This window comes from Microtus oregoni, unplaced genomic scaffold (assembly GCF_018167655.1).
Source record: "Microtus oregoni isolate MIOR12 unplaced genomic scaffold, Mior012 000017F_ref0000208, whole genome shotgun sequence".
Lineage (NCBI taxonomy): Eukaryota > Metazoa > Chordata > Mammalia > Rodentia > Cricetidae > Microtus > Microtus oregoni.
Window position 1 is genome coordinate 34,468,372 of NW_024543076.1, and position 24,612 is coordinate 34,492,983.

General features: G+C 36.1%; 1 protein-coding gene across 1 annotated transcript; it reads left to right on the forward strand.

The window, feature by feature from the left end:
• Positions 1 to 381: 381 nt before the first annotated feature.
• Pi15 (peptidase inhibitor 15) lies at positions 382 to 18,331 on the forward strand. Its single transcript, XM_041667865.1, has 5 exons — positions 382 to 665; positions 14,002 to 14,120; positions 15,026 to 15,158; positions 15,283 to 15,398; positions 18,196 to 18,331. Exons 1-5 carry the CDS (start codon positions 393 to 395, stop codon positions 18,329 to 18,331), a joined length of 777 nt encoding a protein of 258 aa, XP_041523799.1. The 5' UTR covers positions 382 to 392.
• The last annotated feature ends 6,281 nt before the right edge of the window (positions 18,332 to 24,612 follow it).

Sequence of the window (24,612 nt, forward strand, 5' to 3'; positions counted from 1 at the left end):
ATGCAGTAATATAGCTTTCAGTTCAGGCATTTGGAGCAAAGGGGCAAAAGGTTTCCATTCATTTCAGGATAAGTGGTCACGTGGTTTAGTTTTTTTTTTCCCCCTAGCTTCGGAAAGCTTCTCTTAGGGGCTTTGATTCATAGCACATTTCTACATAGTGTAGAAATTACCGTAGTTTTCTTTTCAAGAGACATTTGTTTAGATTTTGGGAGAGTATCAACCCAAGCTATGCTCCCAAGTGATGACATTGTAAATCCATTAAACTATGGCTCTTTTTTCTTGTTTTCTTTCTTGTTTGTTTGTTTGCTTGCTTGCTTTTCTAAAGACCCTAACTCTATACTTTTTTGCTTTAAAGCAAAACAAACCTGGGGAACTCTTTTCCACCCCTCAAAATGATAGCAGTTTCTGCAGTCAGCCTTGCGATCCTTTTGTCCCTCTTCTGTGAAGCAAGCACCGTCATCTTACTCAATTCCACTGACTCATCCCCACCAACCAATAATTTCACTGATATTGAAGCAGCCCTGAGCGCGCCACTACAGTCTGCGGGTATCCCTAAAGCCAGGCGGAAGCGCTACATCTCGCAGAATGACATGATCGCCATTCTTGATTACCATAATCAAGTTCGAGGCAAAGTGTTCCCACCAGCAGCAAACATGGAATATATGGTAAGAGGAATCCTTCTTTCTTGAATTCTGACTGAGGAATTGTAATTTCTAGGGTAGTAGGATTGAAATGGACTACAGTGCCTCTATGTCAAGAGGTACAGGGTACGTGCTTGATCTTGGGAAAGGTTTCAGCATATCTCCCAAGTGTTATATTGTGTTCTTTCATGAGTTAATGTATGCAAGAGAGACAGGGGAGGGGATGTACATAGACTTTTCTTCTGTGAGTTTCATAATCCTGTCAAGCCACGTTTTCTATAAGGAGAAAAAAATGGGGTATGCTGACTGCCCACATTTGCAAAGTCATCTTTCCAAGCAGGTTTCATGGGGCTCTTTTTCTGTGTTTTCTGAATCTAAAAGTCATATTTATCAGTTCAAACATTTCTTGAGAATCTTGCTTGAAATTGAAGGTTTCATGTGTTTGATTTATTCCTGGCGAGGTGACTCTCCCAGTTCTTGGACAAAGCTTTCACCCACACTAGTCTATTTGTATTCTAAGAGAACACGTTGGCTCTTTTCTTGCTTCCCTGTGATTTAAGACTTAGTCCTTCAGATAAGAGGGAAGCCAGTACACTTACTTGCACACAGTTCCAAGTTGCCATGAACACATTCTTTGCTTGCTCTTAAAAATAGACTATGTTTAAATCATTTCACTTAGAGAGCAAAAATATTAAGCTGGTATTAAAAGGAAAGAGTCTGGCTAAGCTTTATTTTTGCTTTTGAAGTCATGCAAAGTTATGATTTAAAGGGTTTCACTTCATGAGATCACAGTGTGGAGTTTGTTTATTGCAATGAAGGCCACCAATAGGTGTCAGCTTCTAGAACCATTTGCTTTTTCTCAATAGGTTGTTTGTACCTGACCAACTGATAGATGTCACAAAAAACATAGACATAGTGAATAAATCTAGGGGATTCATAGTTCATGAAAGTAGTCTAATTTAGAGTCTTAAAATGACCTTTACTAGAATTTGTTAAATTAACAAAGGATATAATCAGTCTTGGGTATTATCTTGGGTATGATTGAGATTTTGGATGCTGGAGTCTAAATGTTCAGGGTCTAGTCCTGTCCTTTTAGGTGGCATAAGCGCTTTACTTAGTGTGTTCTGCTCTCATCTTTTCTAAGATAAAAATGCAGTCAGCATCTTCCATAAGGGATTGTTGTAAGGACTGTATGAGTTGAGGGCAGCGAAATAAGATCAGAACTCACAGATACAGAGTTGTTCTTTAAACTTTAATGGGTTTCTTTGAACTTTCTGTGAAAGGGACTCAGTGAGAACTTATTCAAGTTCTAAAAGCAGAAACAGCTGCCCACACGCAGGAGGGCTGCACTTAGACAGAGCAGCAAATATGTTTCAAAAGCTACTAGAGATTGTGAAAGAAGTAAAACTGAGGTCTGTGTGAGCTCAGAAAGGAACAGCACCTAGTCTACAAGGTCAGGGAGTGCTTTCTGACTATGATCATATTGATGCAAAACCTTGAATGAAGACCATGACTGCTGAGCCAGGTTTGGTAGTAAGCTCCTCTTGGTTTAGATCATAGCTAAGTCAGTCACTATGGACTCACACAAGTTCCTCAGTGGCTCTAAGACCCACTTTGCCTATCAGTCCTTTTCCTTAATGGGAATAACAGTGTACAAAATAAACAATCAATAAAAAATGGGATAATGTAACTCACTATGCTAATAATATTGAGGTCAAAGAGGTCACCAGGAGTAGCATGGGCAGAACACAGAACTTGGTAGAATAAAAAAATCTTCTTATCAAGGATTACATCACTCCCTATGTATTTATTTAATTGTCTCTTCATGCCAGAGCCCATGCTGTTTCCACTGGTGACCTCATTTGATAACCCACATTTGCCATCTGAAGTTGGGATTGTGATCACAGTTTTCCAAGTGAAATCATGTAGACCCAGAAATGTTAATGACTAAACCCAGATGGTGTGACCAAAGAATGATGCTGTCCAGTCTGACACTGGGATGGGGATAGGATCTCTTCATTCATAAACTACAGTGTACGTCCATTGAAGGATAACTCTGAGAATGTCAGAATATGTTATCAGAAAAGTTCCAGAAAAGATTGTAAATTATTCTTGTTTTGTTCATCATTCTCTCATTGCTTTCTTCTCAGGTATCAGAATCTTTACATCTGATTTATTTTGTGATAACCCAACACAATGGATAATTATATAGTATATATTCACAAATCTTCTTTAGCTCAATGAATGCAATGAAAAATCATAGCCAAAACACTATGCACTATAAAGCAAAACAAGAACCGCGTGAAAATCTGTGGTTTGAAGCCTACATATTCAGTGCTTACATAGCATCTATCTTATGTTGGCACCATTCTAAGCCACTAGCACACATTCTTGAACAAAAACAACAAATCTCCTTGGCCTCTGGATGGTAATAAAATAACAAACCAGATAAGCGAATCATCAAGAGCAGGCTAGAAAGTAATGAGGTCATGAAGATAAAGCTCATGTCCAGGATGAGGTGCTCACTGGGATTGTTGGAGAGTATGGTCTTGGGACAGGTGGAAGAGAATTCCTATTCACAGATGAGGGAAGTCACAGAGGAAAGAGCAGGGCAAAGGACTAGAGGCAGAGAACACCGAGAAGTTTAGAAATAGCCTCACTTTCTCACTTTTATGATCCTATGTTTCAATCCATCAATAGAATTGCTTCGGTTGGGTGCCTTGTGGTGAAATTCATTGGTAGGCATATATTAATAGGTAGCTTGGAGGTTAGAGTAGGTACTCCGAATGACTCAGTGTTTAAGCTAGGTGGAAATCTGGATCTTAGTGGGAACTGACAACACTGATTTGAATTGGCATCAGTTGGGAAGTTAGATCAGTTCCTAACCTGTAGCATACACCTCAGAAACTCAAGGTATGTTATTACACTACCTAACAAATATTTGCTCTCTGAGTCACCCGCTGCAGGCTCAAATCATCCTCTCCAGTATCTGCTGCAGGAAAAAAAATGGCTTTGGCTCAGTGCTCTCTAACTGTGCTAGACTGCCTTGGAGTTCCTTTATTCTACAATGTGCTGAGCCATTTGTCCAGTTTTTCTCTATCCGAGGTGGTCTTAACTAATCCATCCTCCTTAACTAATTCATCCTCCCCCCTTTTCAAGAATTTTGTATTAGAATACAGTTCCTTCAAGGACATTTTCATATCCACAGCTATGTGCACCTCATCGTTCCACTGAGGTGCTATGCTCTCTGTTGTCTCCATGTCTGCATTATGTTCATATCACAACCAAGCTTGACAAACAGTCATGTGGGCACTTACTGCTAACTCTCTAACCTTAGGGCTACAGGGTGCGAAGTTAATGATTGTTCTCCTTCATTTCTCTATTGAGATTTGAAACTCTTTGTGTAAAGACAGTGAGCCCCTATTATTTATTACATTTAGACGAAACCCTAATTGTTAATATGTTTATAAACAACACCAATTTTGATACCATTATTCTTTTAGCATTTTCCTATCATGATATTTCACTATGCACTTGAAATAAAACAAATATTTTTAAATCCTTTAAACCTCTTAAAATCAGATTCTTTAAGTAATTGTCTTAGACTGTGTACAATAAAATGATACAAAAGAAATTTGAGCATCAAGGTTTACTTTCACAAAATGGTTATAAACCATGTTTATATAGTTCCTGTGACTTTAACAAAACACACCTTATGTGTAATACTTAGTTTTCTAAAACAGAGTCTTTTTTCATAAGCAGCAATGCAGATAGAACGTAAGATGTGCACGTGAAACCTTTGCACTCTTAGCTCCCTTTCTTCAATTAGCTGCTTGACTAATTTCCAGGGAGCTTTGGACACCAGCTTCTTTTCATTTTTCATAAGGGCAGCTTAAACCATGACTCTAAACCACAAGCCACATTAGTTTCTTAGAATAAAAATTATCCCCCAAAGAATGAATTTGCAAAACTCATACAGAGTTCAGTTTGCAGGATGTTCTGATTCAGAGCAATTGAGTACATTAATTTAGAAAAACAACCGAAACCTCTCCATGAAAGGAAGGGATCCAAAGATAAAAATCTTTGTCTTTAAAGTATAAGCAGCACAGTAAAAACAAAGCAAATAGGGAGTAAAACCACCAAGCATAATGCTCCGCTGCAGGAGATTGCTGTAATAAACATGAAACAAACACGGCAAAAGAGTTGGGGGTGGAACTGAAAACCTCCAGCTGGAAAATGGTGAAGATCTTTGTGGAAGAGGAGAACGTGACACTGATGCTCTTCAAGATGTGTGATGGCTGTGGCAGAGAGCAAAGCCAGGGGTGACCCAAGCCATGAGCAGGTAGCAGCCAGTCAGGATGCCTAGGAGGTGCAACAAAGGCCTGATGCAAAAGGATCAGGAAGAGTGTGCCATTTGAGATCAAGGGCAGAAAGGCATCTTAGAAAGAAGGCTTCTTCCATATGAGGAAGTCACGGCATACATAGGAGGTGATAACTGCTGAGTAGCAGTAGTTGGTTTTTAGGTAAGGGTAAAGAACAGCGCGGTTACTCTATACACAGTGAGAAGAAGGACGTAATTGAACTGCAGCACACATGGTAGGGATATTCAGAGAAACAGGTTACGGACAACATGATAGCTATGTTAGAAATGGGCTGGGAAAGAAAATAGCAATGATATCTCAGGAAGCTCAAATCACTTCTGTTATCATATGACTTATGTTTGTTTGCTGCCGGTAAATCTGAGTTGCTGAGCTAAATACAAAAGGTTTCTTATGTTCTTCTGGGGAAAGGAAACATATCTATTACCAAATAGTAGTAGGTAGTAAAGTAACAGCATGATTCAGTGAATGAATGAGGCAATTAATCCAACCTCGGTAAAGGCCAACACATTGTTGGCCTAGAATGATAATCTGTGACTTGGGAATAAAGAAAAATGCTAATTTAATTTATCTAGGCTTTATGTGGAAGAGAATGTGGATAATTCAAACCACTATTGTTTCCTTTCTTCTGAAGTTGACTAAACGTTATGGTGTCAGATCTGAGGCAGGAAAATTGCTGAGTTCAAGGCTAACTAGGGCTAGGCAGGGAGTACTAGCCTAGGCTGAAATACACAATATGATCCTTTCTCCAAAACAGTTTTGATGTCTATCCTTGCCCTTTTTTGTTAATGAAGCAATGCTATAGGCCAGGCAGCACATTTCTTCTTGTTTGGAAAGTATAACTTAATTGATTTTATTGGGAAAACATGAACTTTGCTGTGTCTCATCTAATGCTTTTCAATGAGTGCTCTTATGGCTTCTAGAAAACCTGTAAGAACCACTGACAGGAAGCAGTGGGCTAAGCATGTTGATGGACAGGACGGCACTTGCCAGCACATTCAGGGCTCAGTATTTTTGCTCTCCTGGATAGGGACTAAGGTGTCTGGTCTTTTAGCAGAGATCAGACACATTTTGTAGGTGCTTTCTTCCCAGACACAGTCTGCTGCAGGTTCCTTGAACACCAAAGAAGGTGGTCCTACCTTGGAGTTTATGTCCTTTTATTTCTCTTTTCCACACCTGAAGGCAAAAGCATTTTCTCCTTAGAGATTGTAAAAAGTGGACATGATAAAGATATTAAAATTGCATGATTCTGAACCCTGTCATTAGTAGGCAGAAAGAGGACCTGTGAGTACCAAAGGGGCAACCTAATGGGTGGCTGGGATTCCCAGCACTGAGCGCTGCAATCTCAGTGCAAGTGATTTTTGTCCACAAACTAGAAAGTAAAAGAGTAAGTTTGTGTGTTTCTCCTGAGTGCTTTATAGGATGTAGTGTCCCATCTTGTCCCACAATCCACAGTTAAGAAATGTGTGGCTTTCCTGGTTAGAGTATATGACTATGGGGGTGGCAGAAACAGTCTCTTCTTCCACTTTAGGCAGTCTCCTGGAGTGGGGAGCAATGAGGCACAGACAGAAGCAGTATGTCTATCAAGGAAGTGGGCAAGGCAGTGTGCAACATGTCAAAGCAGGGGAACTAATGACCACTTTCAGAGTACAGGAGATCTATCCCATGCATGGACTGAGGTGGCAGAGTAGTGCCAGCTTCCAAAAGTGATGTGGCTAAATATTAGACTAAAATCTATTATACCAAAATAAATAAATAAAAAATAAGGAGAGGGGGACCTTGTGGTCACTGGAGTGTTCTATAAGATAGAGGGTGGTATAATTATATGACTCAGATTTAATGTTTAAAAGAATTTAGTATTACAATATTGAAATGGGAGACACTAAAAAACTTGATTGACTTTGTTATAGGAGCAAAGGCTTTAAATTTTCTATGACCAATGAATCTACTCCTTCTGTCACCTGAGATTCGCTCTTCCATCTTTTGTATTCTGTTAGTTATACTTACAACTACAAGGATGACCCCAGCTAAGACACTAAGCAATTGTGGAGAGGGTGCCTGAACTGGCCTTGCCCTGTAGTCAAACTGATGACTTGATGACTATCTTAAATGCCATCATAGAACCTTCATCCAGCAACTGATGGAAGCAGATGCAGAAATCCATAGCAGAACACTGGGATGTGCTCCTAAAGTCTAGTTGAAAAGTGAGAGGAGTGATAATATGAGCAAAGGGGTCAAGACCATGATGGGAATACCCAGTGAAACAGCTTACCTGAGCTAATGGGAGCTCACCAATTCTGATGGGACAGTAGGAGAACTAGCATAGGACCAAACAAAGCCATCTAAATGGGGGTGACATCTGTATGTCTGTGTCAGACTGTGGGACCATGGGCAGTGAGACCAGAATTTGTCCCTACTGCTTGTATTAGCTTTTAGGAACCCATTCTCTTTGGAGGGCTTAGATATAGTGGGGAGGGCCTTGGTCCTGCCTCAAAGCAATGTGTTAACCTTACCATAGGAAGTCTTACACCCTCCCTTAGGAGTGGATGGGCATGGGGGAGGAGGTGAAAGGAGTGGGAGGAAGGGAGGGAGTGGGTAAAAAAAAAAAGATCAGGGGAAGTATTAAAGGTTTTATCTGGGAAATTGCATGATTGTATTTGAATTTTAGAAAGGTCATTCTGGCTGTGGGGTAAAGAAGGAATGGAAAAGGGCAGTGGTGGAGACAGGACGCCCAGACAGAGTCTGTCATGACAGGGTTGGTGAGAGATAATTGAAACCTGAAGTATGTTTGAGGCAACAGGGTAAGCTGGGGCTGTGAAATATTTGGAAATCAGGTCATAAAGGGTGATTCATATGAAGTTGCAGAGAGATATTTACAGGATGGAGCAGTCAAGACCCGTCTCTGTCTTTGAGGGGGGACAACTGTGTTACTCTGAGTCAGAGAACACAAGAGACAACACATTTTAGGGTGCCAAGGAGTGACAGGGGATTGTCATCTGGTGAGCATGGCTTTGAAAGTTGAAAAGCAGATAAGATGTGAGAAGATTCATAGGTGCATTCTTCCACCAAGAAAATGTGGGATGGGGATGCACTTTGAGCGGAGGAACAGAGCATTCTCTGTGAGGCAGGTAGGGGAGTGTCATGGAAACTGGACTGGAGTCTGTCTATAGGAATCTACTTAAGAATGTTTACAAGAAAATGTCACCCTAATCCAAATCTGTTTTAAGAACCTAGTTGGTGCCAAGCTGCTTCAGCTCACTTGGGACAAGAATTTTTTGGGAAAACAATCAAAGGGCTTCTAAAAATAATATAGAAATCTGCTAGGCAGACTTTCTGGTATTGCGAGTTTAGTATATCCGAAAACTGTACCACAAGAACCCAAGGACATGCCATGATTATAAACTTGAGGGATTTGATTGTCTCTGGGAACTTTTGAAGGATTATATTGGAGGAGGGACATGGGAAGATAAAAACGGATGTCTTAAGCCATTTAAGAAAAAGCTTGGCACAAATGCATCCTAAACAGTGGTTTAGTGCTCCTGTGCTGTTATCCATAGTGCTCAAAGCAGATGACAAACATTTAGACAAAACTAGGTGGAATATTCAATTATGTTGATTTTGGAATTAACTTTTCAGGAAATTTTTTAAATTCACAGCAATCAATCCAAACAAAGATTTTATTTAAGGATGTTATTTTTAATGCTATTCTATAAAGATGTTTACAATATTATTTAATATTTCCCCACTAATTCATGTTTCATGATTTAGTAAAACATGAACACTTTCCCAAATCTGTCTCTTTGTATTCTTTGGAAACCATTTTTTAGTGGGCAGCAGGTAGCCAGACAGGTTTCTCTGAGGCAGTGAATGATCTGGGATTTGCATGGGTATGCCAGGGTAGCCTCACAATCAACAAATCCATTTTTAATATATTGTGACATTTAATCAATGGAAGAAATGGACCATTCATAAAAACCCCGTGGCAGTCTAAACTTCACTGTTATATGACAAGTGGTGTATAACACCCCACCCCCTGACCCTGAAGAGTAGGGTCATTGCTGAATGATCAACAATACCTTCAAACTTTACAGTAAAAAGCAGATGTTGAACAATGCTTTTACAACTTCCAAAATAGTCTCTAATGTTATCTGCCCAATGTTACTGTTCTTATGAGCAAGTGCCTTCTTTCTACACAGTTACATTATTAATTTTTCAGTGGCTTCAGGCCTTTTTTGTTTTTTTTTCCATTGGACTGCTGGTTAGTAGAGATTAATGGTTGATAAATTCATGAAAGACATTCACAAACTAATTTCCATTTCAGGTGTCTCCCCAACCTCTTGGCCTTACTACAGTTTCTAAATTCCCAACAATAGTAACTCATATTAGTTGGTGAACTCTAGTCCTAGATATGATAAATATCCTTTAGTCTCTGTATCAAACTTACTCTCATCACACTCTTGAAAGATAAGGACAAATTTCTTCATTTAGAGATGGAAATTCAGAGTTCAGAGAGCATAAATGTCTTCTTTTAACAATTGATCCAAATGCTCTATTAGACAGCAAACAGGCTTCAAACAGCAATGCACTGCAGCACACGGCAGTGCAGTGCAGTATAATGCATGCTTTTTGCCTATTCATCTTTCCTGCTCTTGGGCTCATTGGATAGCAAATTTCCCTATATGTACTTCCCCTGAGGATATCAGAGAGTATAATAAATAATTTAAAACATGAAATAAAATTATTCTTGTACTCTCTATACTTGGAAAATAATATAGGTGAATTGCCTTATGATAATGCTACCAATCTTTGGATGATTGACAGATTCCATATACACATTTAAATTTAGGCTTGATGAAAAGGGGTTGCCATGATTTTTAGTTTCTTATCCTTATAATTTTGGGATTTTGGAATGATATTTTTCTGAAATGTTCCATCTGAAGTCTTGCTTTAAATTGCCAGCCTGGTGAATAAAGTTAATACATTAAAGTTGGTACTACATGTATGCACATCCAATGTCTCTAATCTAGGAATTTGTCTCAAAAGGTCTAAGTAGAGCTACATATCCCTTCTCTAAAATCCCAAGAATATTCTAGACGCATTACTTTGGAGAAAACTCTAAGAGGTGCTTTAAGAACAGTAAAAGCTCATAGTTCAGGACTTGAGACTCAGTTGAGGTTATAGAATGTGGACCAAATCTCCACACCTTTGTCAAGAGACAAGGAAGGGACTAATAGATGAAAACAAAGAGTTTTTTTCCAGGGATAATTTCTACATTAACACACAATTCACTCCAATGTTCATTTAATTCCTGATTTTTGAAAATACATGGATACTATCATCAGGAAATGTCTGTAACACAGAATGATCCTTACTTGGAAATGTGTTTCATGTACTAAAAGTAGCAAACTTTTACCATTCATATTTCAGAAACAGGAATTCTTTATATGACATAATATAACCTGAAATTTTTCTTGCTTGAAGTTTGAGTTAAAGACTGTTGACAATCATTCTTTATTTGTCACCATCCACGGACATGAAGAGAAAAGGAAACAATTCAAATTCACATAATAGGAATAATAAAATCATATCATAAATGCTGGCAATATCCAAGCTCCCAGCCCCTAAACAAGTGCATCTTGCTGTTGATTAAGTCATCTCCACAAATCCTCTTGTGGTAGTGCACACCTGTAATTCCAGCTCACAGGAGATGTTGATAGGATGGTACTAAGGTCCATAATGAGATCTTGCTCAAAAAAATAAAGCAATATGCACAAGACATTTCCCATTGTCTTCATCTTTCCCTAGAGAGTTCTATATACACTGTGAGGTCTTGGTGTTTTTGAGGCTACAGGAGGCCACATGCTGGCTCAATTTATTTCTTTTACCTGCCTCATTCTGATCTTTTAAGGTATCATCCTTGAAATATTGTTTAATTCATCTAATGACTAATTTGAATCTGCCCTTTGAGGGCCCATCTTTACCTCTGATCCCACCTGTGTCTTTCCCTGCTGATCCAAGGCTCATTGCTAGGCTTCTAGATAGTTTAACAATGACAATAATATGTTCATCTCAGTTTCCTTCAATGGCATTTCACAAACATTCCTTTCTAATAAAAGCAAGTTCACCAATTTTAAAACAGAAATGAATTTGTTAATGCCCATGAACTCTGTTGATGCCTTTGACTGCCCTCCAGAAGAATAATTTTATCATCACTTAATTTGTCTATGGCTTCTGCAAGTCAGCACCTTCTCCCCAATCTAACACAAAGGATCAGATCACCCCGGTCATTAAAAAAATAAAACATTTTCTGTGGAAAATGGTAAAATGACAAAAAACAATCCAAATATGTAAGAGATGCCCATATTAATATCCAAAAATAAATGTCTTAGAATATTCCATGCTGTCTACCATTTTGTTTCTATGATAGTATCATTATCCATATCCTAATCATAAATCTATCTCTAAAATTTCAATGGGATATTGTTATTTCTAGTATGTTGTCTTTGAAAACAATTGCACTATGCACAATAGTTTTTCCAAGGTTGATTATGGTGTTCTAAATTATTATTCTTATTTCTTCCTTAATTTTAGCTTCAATTTATTGTTTTTTAGGAAGGGATTTCTTTTCATGAATGTAGAATATTTTTGAAAACACATATTTATTTAATATCCACCTCTTGAAAATTAAATGGTTAAACTCTATTTTTAGATTTAATAATTTATTTTTTGTTTCATTGTTTTGCCTGATATTTGATAACCCTTTCCACATATTTAAGATATTTTGTCCTTTTGCGCACTTCCATACTTCATCGTTTGGAATTAAAAACAAATATCTCCAAACAAGTCTACAGTTATATAGAGTTACATTCCAACGATCATGGTTTTTTATTAGCCAGTAGTACTGGCTGGACACAAATACACAGTCACAGGTGCCATTGTGTCCCATGTTTGTTTATTAGTACACTGAATACTTCCCAACAGGTCACATGGTAAGACAGCCTTTTATTTGTATTGTATTAATATCATCAATTCTTCTGACTTATATAAGACAAGAAATTTCTCCCAACTCTCTCCCATGAAACACCATTTCTTGTCTCAATTTTATATCTCTGGGTCAGGTTCAAAGAATCCCCAACTTGAAGAGGACCCTGCATTCTTTTCATTTTCCTCTTATCTCTCAGAGTCATAGCTCTGCCAGATACTCAGTTGACATCAGTTTGAATTCTGTTTTCTTTTCTTAGGTGAAGTGTTTCAGTTGCATGTGATCTATACTCAAGATACTTGTTTAGCTCAAGCTACTCTTAATTTATTAATAAACAGAATAACCCATTTTAAATATGTAATTCAAAGCTTATCTACCCTATTTATGATCAACTCAATGCTAACTTGTTAGCTCCAAGTTCAGAGGATGAAAATAACCTGGGAGATTGATGGTTTGGAGGCATGGAGACTAACCTTATATCATTTCCCAGAACCCACATAAAAAGGTCAGGTGCATTTACATGGGCTTGAAATTTCAGAGCTCTGAAGGTGGGCACACGAGGATCTCTGGGACTTGCTAGCCATTCACTCTTGCCAAATGGACCATCTCCAGGTCCAGAGAAACCTTGTGTACACAAAGAAACAAATCAAAAGGTAGAGAGTGACTAAGGAAGACAATGGGTGTCAACTTCTGTCCTCTACATGAGCATGTCCACTCTCTACATAAACATGAAAATACATGTACAATACATATACCAGCACTGTACTACACACACACACACACACACACACACACACACACACACACTGACAAAAGACATTTGTTGAATATTTTGAATTGTTTTTGTAGAGTGTATATTCTCAGTAGTGCTGGTCAGTCACTGGCCAGTACCATATAGTTCATTTTGGCACTGCTTCCGGGACTACTTATGTGTATCCAAATCATGAGACTGTGGATCTGAAGATGGCATCACTTCCAGTGTTATAGTTTTGTGACTGAGTTAACTGACAGATGATGAATGAGAGCTCCCCAGTCATTGATCTCAGTAGCATAAATAAGCATAAACACAAGACCACTGTGTTTCATATCAGTGCTATATGTACCATGCTGTGATTCATATATTTGATTGATATAGTTGATTGTAATAAAGTATTTTTAAAACTGAAGAACAGTACATGTTAATATATAATGTATTTTTCAAATAACTATGATTAATATTTCAAAAGATGCTGTTGATGGATGATATCACCTTTTAGTGAATTGATTGTATAGTTTTATATTTCAATAAACTACAGTCAATAGTTCAGAAATCCATATTTAACTAAGTTTTATGGATAAACAAATGTTTGATAAACCCATTAAAGCTGAAAAACATATCTTTGTAATGTTTATTTAAGTACTAGGGTAAAATAGTTTTACATTAAATTTGTTAGTTTAACATTCTATACCAATTTATGGAAGATGACTTTTGTGGAGATGTACTGATATTTGTGGCTTCATACTTTAATAGAAAGTTGATTGACTATCTTTACAGAGGTAATTTATTATTGACACACCTACATTGCTGGCTTGCTTGACCTCTCTATGCAGTTATTGAGATGGGAATGCCAGTCTGCATAGTGACTAATATAAACATTTATGAAATCAAAGAGTCATACAAATTTTGGCATGCATTTTCAAATAACAATAACCTACTTTATATGACTATATATATATATACATATATATATATTAGTAACTCTCCACTAATTTCCTTTCTTATTTTTTAACTTAATTAAAATATAATGTATGTTATCTACATAGCACCCTTTATAAAACTTTTAAGTTATTTTATTATAGTTATGTTTAGTTCATAATTAATACTTTGTTTTAGCTATAATAATTACAGGACCCTGAATTGAAGGAACTCCTTAAAACAGGAACATTGTTTCTTTCCTTTTTTTTTTTTTGTTTATTAAAACAAATTCAGCAAAACTGAAGGATTACTTAACTTCCACAGGTCTGGGATGAAAATCTTGCAAAATCTGCTGAGGCCTGGGCAGCTACTTGCATTTGGGACCATGGACCTTCTTATTTGTTGAGATTTTTGGGTCAAAATCTATCTGTCCGAACTGGAAGGTAGGAAACAGTTATTCACATGATTATACTTCATTATTTATAGACCCTACCGATGATAAAGTTAACAATTTTAAGTAGTATGAGCAATTTCCAATTGATTTTTGTGAGTCAGGAAATGATGTTTGGCTTATGAATAACTTGATTTTAAAAAGCTATACAACTAGTTCATAAGGCCTAATAAGATCATCTTTCTCTCTTACTTTGGAACATGCTACCTCCATCTGTATTTTTCATTATCTCTGCTGAATTCTAGAAAGGATTGTGCATGATGTGTCTTGTCCTACAATACCATTCACACAAAAACTCCATAATTTTGCAGAAGTCATCTATGTGTGGTTGTTTATATGCCCATCATTGTGTATAATTTCATATAAACAATTAATTAATAAATTGGTAAGAGAAAAATCTGCATTTACATAAGTGTGCACACAGACATGTATGTATGCGCAACAATGAGAAAATTCTTGCTGACAGAATGTTTCCTTCTACTGTAGAATATCATGACCAACATTTTATAGCGCCATTCTTATGAACACTTTCGTTAGAGTTAAAGTATTTTTTTACTATTTCCATGTGTCTAATAAATCTAAATTATTAATAAAATTCTAATAGAGAAATTTTTGCATACATTAAATAAGACTTTGACGCTTCCTGAATAATTTCTGTTCTTCTGTTTTGAATTGGCCTAGCATATATTTGGATGATTGAAGGTTCTTTGGGCATTTTCATGCTTGTCTCTTTCAGGAGGATTGAAGAGCTCTATCAGAGAGTGGATAGTAATTTTCAGTAGTGGAGATGAGCTTGTAATAATGAACAATTTCATAACACTTTTATGGTGTAAGACAAGTTCACTAAATAGCTTCCTGCTTACTTAGTTCTTTTTTGCTCTTTCTCTTGACATCTAGATATCGTTCTATTCTCCAGCTGGTCAAGCCATGGTATGACGAAGTAAAAGATTATGCTTTTCCGTACCCCCAGGATTGCAACCCTCGGTGTCCTATGCGATGCTTTGGTCCCATGTGCACTCATTATACACAGGTCATTCCAACTGCTTTGTTTGTTTGTTTGTTTTTTTAATTCTTATCTTAAAAAATGCTTTCTCCTATTTTGATGACTGTTGAATTTTTAAGCAATTTTGGAAGATATTGATTTACTATTGCAGATGGTCTGGGCCACTTCTAATCGAATAGGATGTGCAATTCATACTTGCCAAAACATGAATGTCTGGGGATCTGTGTGGCGACGCGCAGTGTACTTGGTCTGCAACTATGCTCCAAAGTAAGTACCAAGTTGAGTTTCACTTTCTGTAGCCTGAATGTTAGATATCAGCAGCCAGGTGGGCATATTTTTGATATAGAAGTAAATATATTCTGCAGAACTTCTTCACCTTCACCTCTGCTACATTCCCATAGTATGATCATCCCCACAGATCTGAAAAATGACAGGGTTAAAATTGTAAGGTTTACACATTAAGACACCTGAACTCACCCAGTTCTCCTTGCCATCACTGCTCTGCTACATTAAGTGTAAGACTATGTTTCGTAGTCATTGACACCAGTATCAAAGGTATCAGAAAGCATCCTCGAGAGTTGTTACCAGGACAATATTTTGAATTATCAATACCAGAATGTTGGCTTACCTATTTCACCAGGAAAGAAATATATTGGAAAACATCTTTTCCTACTTCTCTCATTTTTTTAGATTAAAATTTATTCAGTATCATAATTCTTTAGCTTACATAAATAAAATACTAACTTGTCGAAGATTACAAAATCTAGTTATATTTTTTAATATTCCTTTAAAAGATCAATAAACACTAACACTTAATAAAAGGCCTTCTTGATAGCTGTAACTCTGAGGATGAGAAATTTTTTCCCATATTTCTACAGAGTTCTCTTCCCATTTGGAACAAGTGTCATATATGGAAGGGATTTATGATACTTGTGGTGCCTTCCAAAGTGAGTCTTAGACAAAGACTTTCTCCAGCTCTTCCAAAACATGGAGGAAGGGGAAAAACATGTCATAAGTAACCACAAGACTCATTGATATGGTGGTGGGCTTGGGCCAATCCTGCTTTAAAAAAAAAAGAAAATTTATGATTTTCCTTCAGAATTATTGCAATGAGGAATCTGGAAAATATCTTTCAAAAGATATCTAAATCTTGCATTTGTTTGTATTTTAACCATATATGCTTGTTATCCTCTTATTAATCATTTATCCTTCCTCCCTGTGAGAAACTGGCCAGGTTTTAAAGAGATCATCAAAGACAGATTTTAAAAATTCATTTAGCTCCTTATTTCAGCCAAATAATAAAATTTCCTAATAATATTGATTGATTTATAGGCCCCAAATATAAGGTATTACACTAACATTAATATATTATAGCACTAACATTAATGTATGATGGTCTTTAAAAACATAAATGTATTATACAATTAATGTATTATAGTCTTAATAAAAACACTAATATTTTCTGGTCTTAATAAAAATCATAGGTGATTAAGACTTAAAATCTTGACTGGGGGGGTGAATATTATTTTTCCAGTTGAAGTTTTCTATAGTCTAACACTTTCAGTGGAAAAATGAGAAAGAAAGAAAATAAAGAGAGGACAGATAATATGTAAATAAATTAATTTGAACAAAAAATGAAAGAATGGATGATGTATGAATTGAATGACTTACTATTGAACATTATTATCCTCTATTCAATAATAAGTATGTTTTTAAAGGAAATTTGTAACATATGATAATATTACACATAGTAAGCTTTCAGTTCTAGGTTTTGTTTTCAAAACACATGCTTGAGAGTTTAAATATTTAAAAAATAAGTAGAAAATGTAAAATTATATAACAGGCTCATTCCGTATACTGTTTTCATATACCTTTGCATAAATAAATAGTGAGAGAAAAGATTTTTATTACAGGGTGGGGAAGATTCAAGAGAAGATGAGAACATATGAGTCACATGATAGGAGGAAAGGCTTGGAGTGCTTCTAGATAGGCATATGATGTCATTAAAATGACCCTCGAGGAGAGGAATTCCATCCTCCAGGCAGACAGTAGACTCCATTAAGTGGAAGTGGGAAATCCTAAACTTTCATTTCAGTTTTTGATATGAACAGTTAATTAGTAAATTTTTACTGTGTATACTTTCGTATGTTGGAAATGGTCAAAATTCGCAGCTGAGTGGTTTTCTAATTTTGTATCCTGCATGTGTGTTTCCCAGTCACCTCCAGGTGTGCTTTAGGTTAAATGCACGCTGAGATCTGTTGTGCTGGACCCTGGTTTTAGCATTGAGAGCCAAACTTCTTCATTTAATTTCCTTCATTTTGTAGTAGTCTGATACTGAAAATAAGTTATTGTCATCCTTTATTACAACGTAAAGAACAAAAGCACAGAAGCAATAGCCTTGCTCAGATATTCTGCATAGAGAATTAGTTTTATTACTGTAACCATTGTGTCATCATAGCAAGAAGGACCAATCAAGTAGTTGTATGTACTCAAACCATGAAAGTTCAAAGAGCATCAACTAAAATCTGACTGGTTTGGTTTTCTATGTGGAAAAAGATTTGAGAATCACTTTTGTGCTTATGAGCCATTACTCTCTTATGAGAATAGTTGGCTCCTGGTTTTATAAAGATTAGAATCTTAAAATTTCCTAACTTTTAAAATAAATCTTATGAGGATTGTAACCATTTTTTTATTCTTCTCTTATATTAAATGGAACTGTGGTCTGACCTTGTTCCCTCGAATGCTGCTAGAGTAGAAGACAAATGTAGTGGATGAACTGGACCTGGTGTCCATGACTTATAATATCACTAGAAATTGTAAATAGGACTTTATTACTTACCTGTCAGTTTAGATTCTCTTCATTTATTCACATAGAAAGCGTTTTAAAAGCAAGAAATATGGAATAAAAATGTGCTTTGGAAAATTTTTAAACAAGAATGTAATTTTCAGGGCCTTATAAGATATGCTTCTCACATGTCAGGAGTGTGTGAGCATGCGTGTCAAAGTCATCTGACTCTGGGGTGAGTGAGCAGCACTAATGTCGTCTTTTCCTTTTTCGTCCTAGGGGTAACTGGATTGGAGAAGCACCATACAAAGTAGGCGTGCCTTGTTCATCATGTCCTCCGAGTTATGGGGGAGCCTGTACCGACAATCTGTGCTTTCCAGGAGTAACGTCAAACTACTTGTACTGGTTTAAATAAGCTTGTCTTTTTATTCCTCTGGGAGATGCATTGGCTTTTGAACTCATGCTGGAGTTTGAACATATTATACATATTTTATTATAACCCTATTCTCATTTTAGTGGTCAGTTGTCTAGTATTTGTCTAGCATGTTAAGTTTTGGATACAAGCAAAACATCGATTTCTATTTTTCTGACCTTAAATTTAAATTAAATGACTGTATATGTAGTGATGGCATAGTCATTGCCTTCAATTCCAAGACCTATATTCAGGGAAATTATGTTACTATGTCCCTAAGGAATGAAATGCATGTTCAAGCTGTAATATATGTGTATTCATATGTATACATATGTATATATATGCATGCACATATGATGTGTGATGTGACACATACTCAATAATATGATGTGATCACTAACAAGGAAAAATGAAAAATATATTTGGGCTTATGGACCATTTCTACAACACCCATGAAAGGATTGTTTGCAAATCAGTGGTATTTGGAGATTACTTAATTAAGCAATCATATAATTTGTTCTGGAGATACTTAATTTTATTTGGGTCTCTAAAGTGTATGTTGAATTTATGGACGTTTCCATAACATTCATTTTGATCAGTTTCATTTTTAAAAATTTTTTGAATGAGTTAATCTTTTGATTATTCACTCAACAATTACTTTGACTAATTCACTTTGCTGGTTATGTTGTGATAATGCAAAAATAATTACATGTGATTACTGCCTTCCAGAAGCTATCAGAGATGTTCACAAAATAGCATAGCCTAGTAATTTTGCTATGAATTATTCTTAACTAATCATATTTCATGTATTTTGAGGAACAAGCATATTAACCACTTTAGGGTGAGATGGATGATAAATGCTGCTGTCTCACATGTGAAATGTCTCTTTCCCAGGAAACTCCAACATCTAAGTGAAATATGGAAGGTGTCTTAGTTATAGTGCTGTGACTAGACACCATGACCAAAGAAGCTTATAAAAAGCAAGTATTTAACTAGGGGCTTGCTTACAGTTTCAGGGGATTAGTCCATGGTCATCCTGATGGGAAAATGGAGATAGGCAGGAAGGAGGTGTGGTACTGGAGCAGTAGGTGAGCATTTATATCCTGACCTGCAGGCAGGAAGCAAGAAGAGTAAGACTGCCCGAGCCAGGGTTTTTAAATATCAAAGTCAAACCATAATGACAAGTTTACACCTTCTCCAATATGGCCATACCTCTTCATTCTTCCTAAAAAGTCTGAGTAAGATCCTATACTCAAATATATAAACCTATGGGAGTCATTATTCAAACCACCAAACTATGTAAGAATCGACAACTGCTCAAAGATTTCTGGAGCAGAATAGTCCAGACTGAAGACAAGATTCTCAGAATACTGATGAAGTCCAAGAGAAGTAAGAGGCCCAAATGAACCGTCCGTGGGATGACATTGAAATTAGGGTCTGCAGGTTTACAAAACAACTCTTAAAACTTAACAACTAAGCTGAAATCACAACGGGTATATTTGCTATTCTGTCTGTAATCATGGGATTAGCATGCTGGTACACAAAGACCAGCCAGAAGCTCCAGAAGAGTTGAATACATCTTGGGACCCACAAACAAAGGATGAAGGATTTTTAGGAAGAAATGCGTAGAGTTGAGGGCACACTCATCTCCTTGGTTCCCTTGCCATTTGTTAGAGAAGGTCATCTACCTACTATCTTGAGCTTTTGAGTATTATATCCAATATCCTCTGTAAATACCACATGCAGTTAATTTTGTTAATATAGCCTTTGGTGGATGTTTTTCAAAGAACTAATTATGGAACTTCATTTTTATAGGAAAGTGATTTTCAGTTCCTCATTAACTTTGTTTATGAAAATCAAGTAAATCATCACAAAACCTTCTCTCATGAGATTAGGAAATACATGGCTTAATTTACAAAGTCCTTTTCAGAAGGGTAATACAATATCTGGGCCAAGACATTGAACAAATCATATTTCAAATGTGTGTGTGCACACACATGCACACACACATGAACATGAGTACAGACTTTACAGAGCAAGTAAACCTGATAATTTCAGAGGACAAACAACAGAAGAAAGTTCTGTTAAATATTTAACATACACAAGTACAGTTTCTTAGGTGCATGCATTGAAAGATGGCAGATAGTTAATTAGAGCCTTTCAATGGAAGAAGAATGCACCATCTGGATACTGGGCCTACTTGATGTCAAACAAATGGTCTAATTACTTTTAAACACTGACAATTGGAACGAAATGTTTTACTATTAAGTGACCCTGCCTTGTGGAAACATATATGGTCCTTATTTAAAGAACCATTTTAGGAATACAATAGAGGATAGAAATATTATCCAATATAGAGTTGGTTCATTTTTTTTTTATGTATTTCTTTCACCTTATTTTCCCTGAGACAGTCTCACACAGCCCCGGTTGACCTTAAACTCACTATGTAGTCAAGAATGACTGACTTCTGAGCCTCTTGCCTCTAACTTTCAAATTTACAGGTGTGTGCCATCTGGCCATTCGGTGGAATTTCATTTCGATGGCAACTGCTTGACACACCTAAGAGTGTTTTCATCCTTAATGTTACCTGAAGGACAAACTATATAAACAGAAATTTACAACTCTCATTTCCAGGTTTCTTCCTAGCTTGCATGAGTAATTGGATTTCTCAGATTGAAGGAATAATAATGATATTTAATATGTAGTTCACGGATTTGCCCATGAAGGTTAACTCACCATATTAACAGAAATTTATGAATATTAAAATGATCAGTACCAGAGCTTCTCCTTGGCATGATCTCTATGTAATTCATTGCATTTATCATAGCATGTTATCCAGTGTCTGGAGTGTAATAAATGTTTAGTTCAGAGGAGTTTTCAGAATTAGTTTAAAAGTCTAAACTTGTAAAAGTTGAAACTGATAACTGATTCTGCCTTTCCTTGCTTTGAAAGACTAAAAATTCTCTAAAATATGAAGGTTTGCATGCAAAAGCCCTCAAATGAACTGTCCGTGGGATGACATTGAAATTAGGGTCTGCAGGCTTACAAAACAACTCTTAAAATTTAACAACTTAGCTGAAAGCACAACGGGTATATTTGCTATTCTGTCTGTAATTTTTACTGTTGGTATATAAAATGGCTACGTGAAGATATTTTCTTTCCTGGTCTAATTCAAATGATAGTTTGCTTGTATCAGTGTGATACAATGAGATACAATGTCTTACATTTTCACAGGGGTGCTAGGTAAATGGGCCTGCACTGTAATTCTCAGAGGTGGAACAGGTCTGGCTATAAACTGTTTCGTGCAGGCAGCTTTAAATAGTCAGTATTAAAATCGTTATTTTGAAATCTTTCATTAGAAAGTAATATGACTAACAGCATTGATGTCCCCCAATGCTATTTGTTTTGTAGAAAAGTAACATTTTGGCCTTCACATGGGAAAAGCAACTAAAATGAAGTCCACGATTTTCACTACAAAATTGATGCACTGCTTTTTAGGAATGTTTGTGAACTGCGTAGGTGTGGTCTTAGCATTCATTTAATGATAGAGAAGCTTGCTTTAATAACATAGAGGCTGAGGTTATTAGTATTATTATTTTTGCTTTTGGCATCATCATGGCTGTAGCCCTTCAAAACTTCTCTAGAAATTGTATCTGGCTCTACTGTCACCTGCACTTGAAATGTTCACAAAAATGTCATTTCTAATTTCTATTTAGCGCTAGCACAGAGCAGAGCAAAAGAAGGGTGAGTCCAACCAATAAAGCCTATTCTGAATATTTTAATTGAAACAAAGTATTTCCCATATTTTTGTATTAAACAAATCCTTGGAGTCTACCCTAGTAAACCCAGTGCATCTTTATACCACTTTAAGTGTTTTAGGTCTATACCTTGCTTGGTAAGTAATGCAAAAATAAATGGATGAGCTGAATGTTTTCCTGAATGAAAAGCAATGCAGAAACTGTGGCTGTCTTTCCCCTTAGGTTTCATGGCATCGTAGGATGCAAATCCTAACATAGATGGAAGGTTTTATCTACTGAAGTATTTAGGGGGGATAAAGTTATATTTCTAGTAATAACTAAAACTGTGTTTGTTTTATGAAAGTTTTATATTGTTATATGTATGGGTGAAGACGCATTTTTAAAATTGTGTTATGGCTCAACTTAGAATTGTAAAATGCTGATTAAAATTGAGGAAATTTAACAATTCACTGGTTAATGGTGCTGAAAATTACAATCACCATATGATTACAATTTTGAAATTTCTTTGAAACTACAGTTGTTAATGTTAGGTGTAAATTACAAATATTTATGTATTCTGGTGCTAACTATATGGTGCTAAATGAATTGCTAGTGTCAACTGTTTTAAAACTACTACTTATGCTCACTCAATTCTTGATTCAGAAGTAACAGCAAAAATTCTATCTTCACCAAAGTATGACAGTTGATCTGTTGTCTCTGTATTTAACTATACAATGTTATTACATGTAAATATATTTCTTTAGAAGTGATTTCTTTCTTCAAGTGGGTATTCTTCTCTCTCTCTCTCTCTCTCTCTCTCTCTCTCTCTCTCTCTCTGTGTGTGTGTGTGTATGTGTGAGTATGTGTGTGTAACCTGAAAGTTAAGATTACCCCTGTGTTTCTATGCTTCAGGCCCTGGCGCCCTCTGGTGTTTCTAAAAACAATTTGTAGTGACTCATAAACCTTTGGTAAAAAGCCATTTGTTCTTAGTGAAATTTTACCTTGCACTGCCTTGGAGTTTTTCTCCCTGGATCTTCCAACATTAGAACCACACAGCAAGCTCAACTCTACTGACACACCTTCCTAAGAGGTGGAGAGGCTGGTGCGGCCTTCACTTTTCTTTTTTTTACATGATTGTATACTCTAAGGTGCTCAGTTTTAGTTTTGTTTGTTTTTAGAAAACAATTTATTATTGTGTCTCATTTTAGAAGTGGTTGTTTTATTTAGCTTAGGGAATAACATAAAAGGGGGGAAACTAAAATAATAACTAGTTACATATGTAACAGAGTGGTCCACTTCCATTCTGATCTATGATTTGATGTGTTATGCTTTGTACTTTTGAAGTAATAACATTCTATTAGCCTAGTAAAGATGAAAATTATGATGTTCATATTTTGGCAGATATCATAAGTTATCATAAAGTATCAAATAAATTCACAGGAGATTATTTTCAAATTTGTTAGAGCAAGGGGACTTCTTCAATGATATAAATCACACACAAAGCTCCCAAATACAGGAAATATAATATGGACACAGTCTGTCCAGATTTAGTGCCCACAAATTTTCTTCTCTGCCCTAGCATTCCATTAATCAAAATACACTCAGTTAATTTCTTCTAAAACAGTCAATAAATAAAAGACCAAAATTTGAAAGCCTAAAGTATTTCTAAAGTTCTTTTAGATAATTACCTTCACTCTGAATGTTCTGGCAACCTATTACCTCTGAAGGGAATCAAACATTGGACTAACTTTGTTCCTAAATAATTATTACAGCATTTGTGGTTTGTCAATGTTTAAGGTGGATTTTGGTAACATAATATGAATTAAAGTTGGTGCATTTATGAAGAGTATGTTTTTTAAAATATGCTAATCTTTCAAGTATTCATATAATCCCAAAATTCAATGTATCACGTCAGAAATTTTAAGCACAAATTTGGATAGGCACAATTCATTATTTGGTTCTGTGTTGGCAAGAAGGTGACCCTTTATGTTGTGAAATATCATTATGAATGGATATATATATATTTAACCTCTGTCCCTATGGAACATAGCAAATGTAACTTTTTTAAAGCCCTACTGTCTTATGTTTTCCAATAAAATATTATTATTCTTTATTTTGATTTTGAAGTCTGTCTGATTATTTTTGTTCCAATAGTATTAGAACCAGATAATTTTGAGAAGGAATTACCCCTTTTCTAGACACTGAATGTAACTATAACACATTGCTGAAATACATGAACTCTTCCCATAGTTTCCTTTTCTTTTATCCCCATTCATCTTTCCCACTTTCTTTTCCCCATAAACTCCAGAAAAATAAAATATACATAGGAAAAACTTTTCTAGAACAACGTAACAAGATTTTCTGTGTGTGGAAAATTATAGCAGATGGCTGTGATATCTTTTTACCTACTTTTACAGAAGTTCCAAAGTATGCAGCAGAATATCCTGGGGATAGAAACCTTCTAGGTAGTCTCTGGTTTGTGTTTATCAGGGTGTCACCCCAATTCTATCTAGATGTAAGAGACTCCAGAAGTTAGTTAACTTCATT

What these genes read in the sequence shown, in the direction of transcription:
- Pi15 (XM_041667865.1), top strand. Translation starts at nt 393, where the DNA reads ATGATAGCAGTTTCTGCAGTCAGCCTTGCGATCCTTTTGTCCCTCTTC. An exon ending in CAGCAAACATGGAATATATG is followed by an intron (nt 666 to 14,001) that starts GTAAGAGGAATC and finishes TAACTTCCACAG; the next exon opens with GTCTGGGATGAAAATCTTGC. An exon ending in TGTGCACTCATTATACACAG is followed by an intron (nt 15,159 to 15,282) that starts GTCATTCCAACT and finishes TTACTATTGCAG; the next exon opens with ATGGTCTGGGCCACTTCTAA.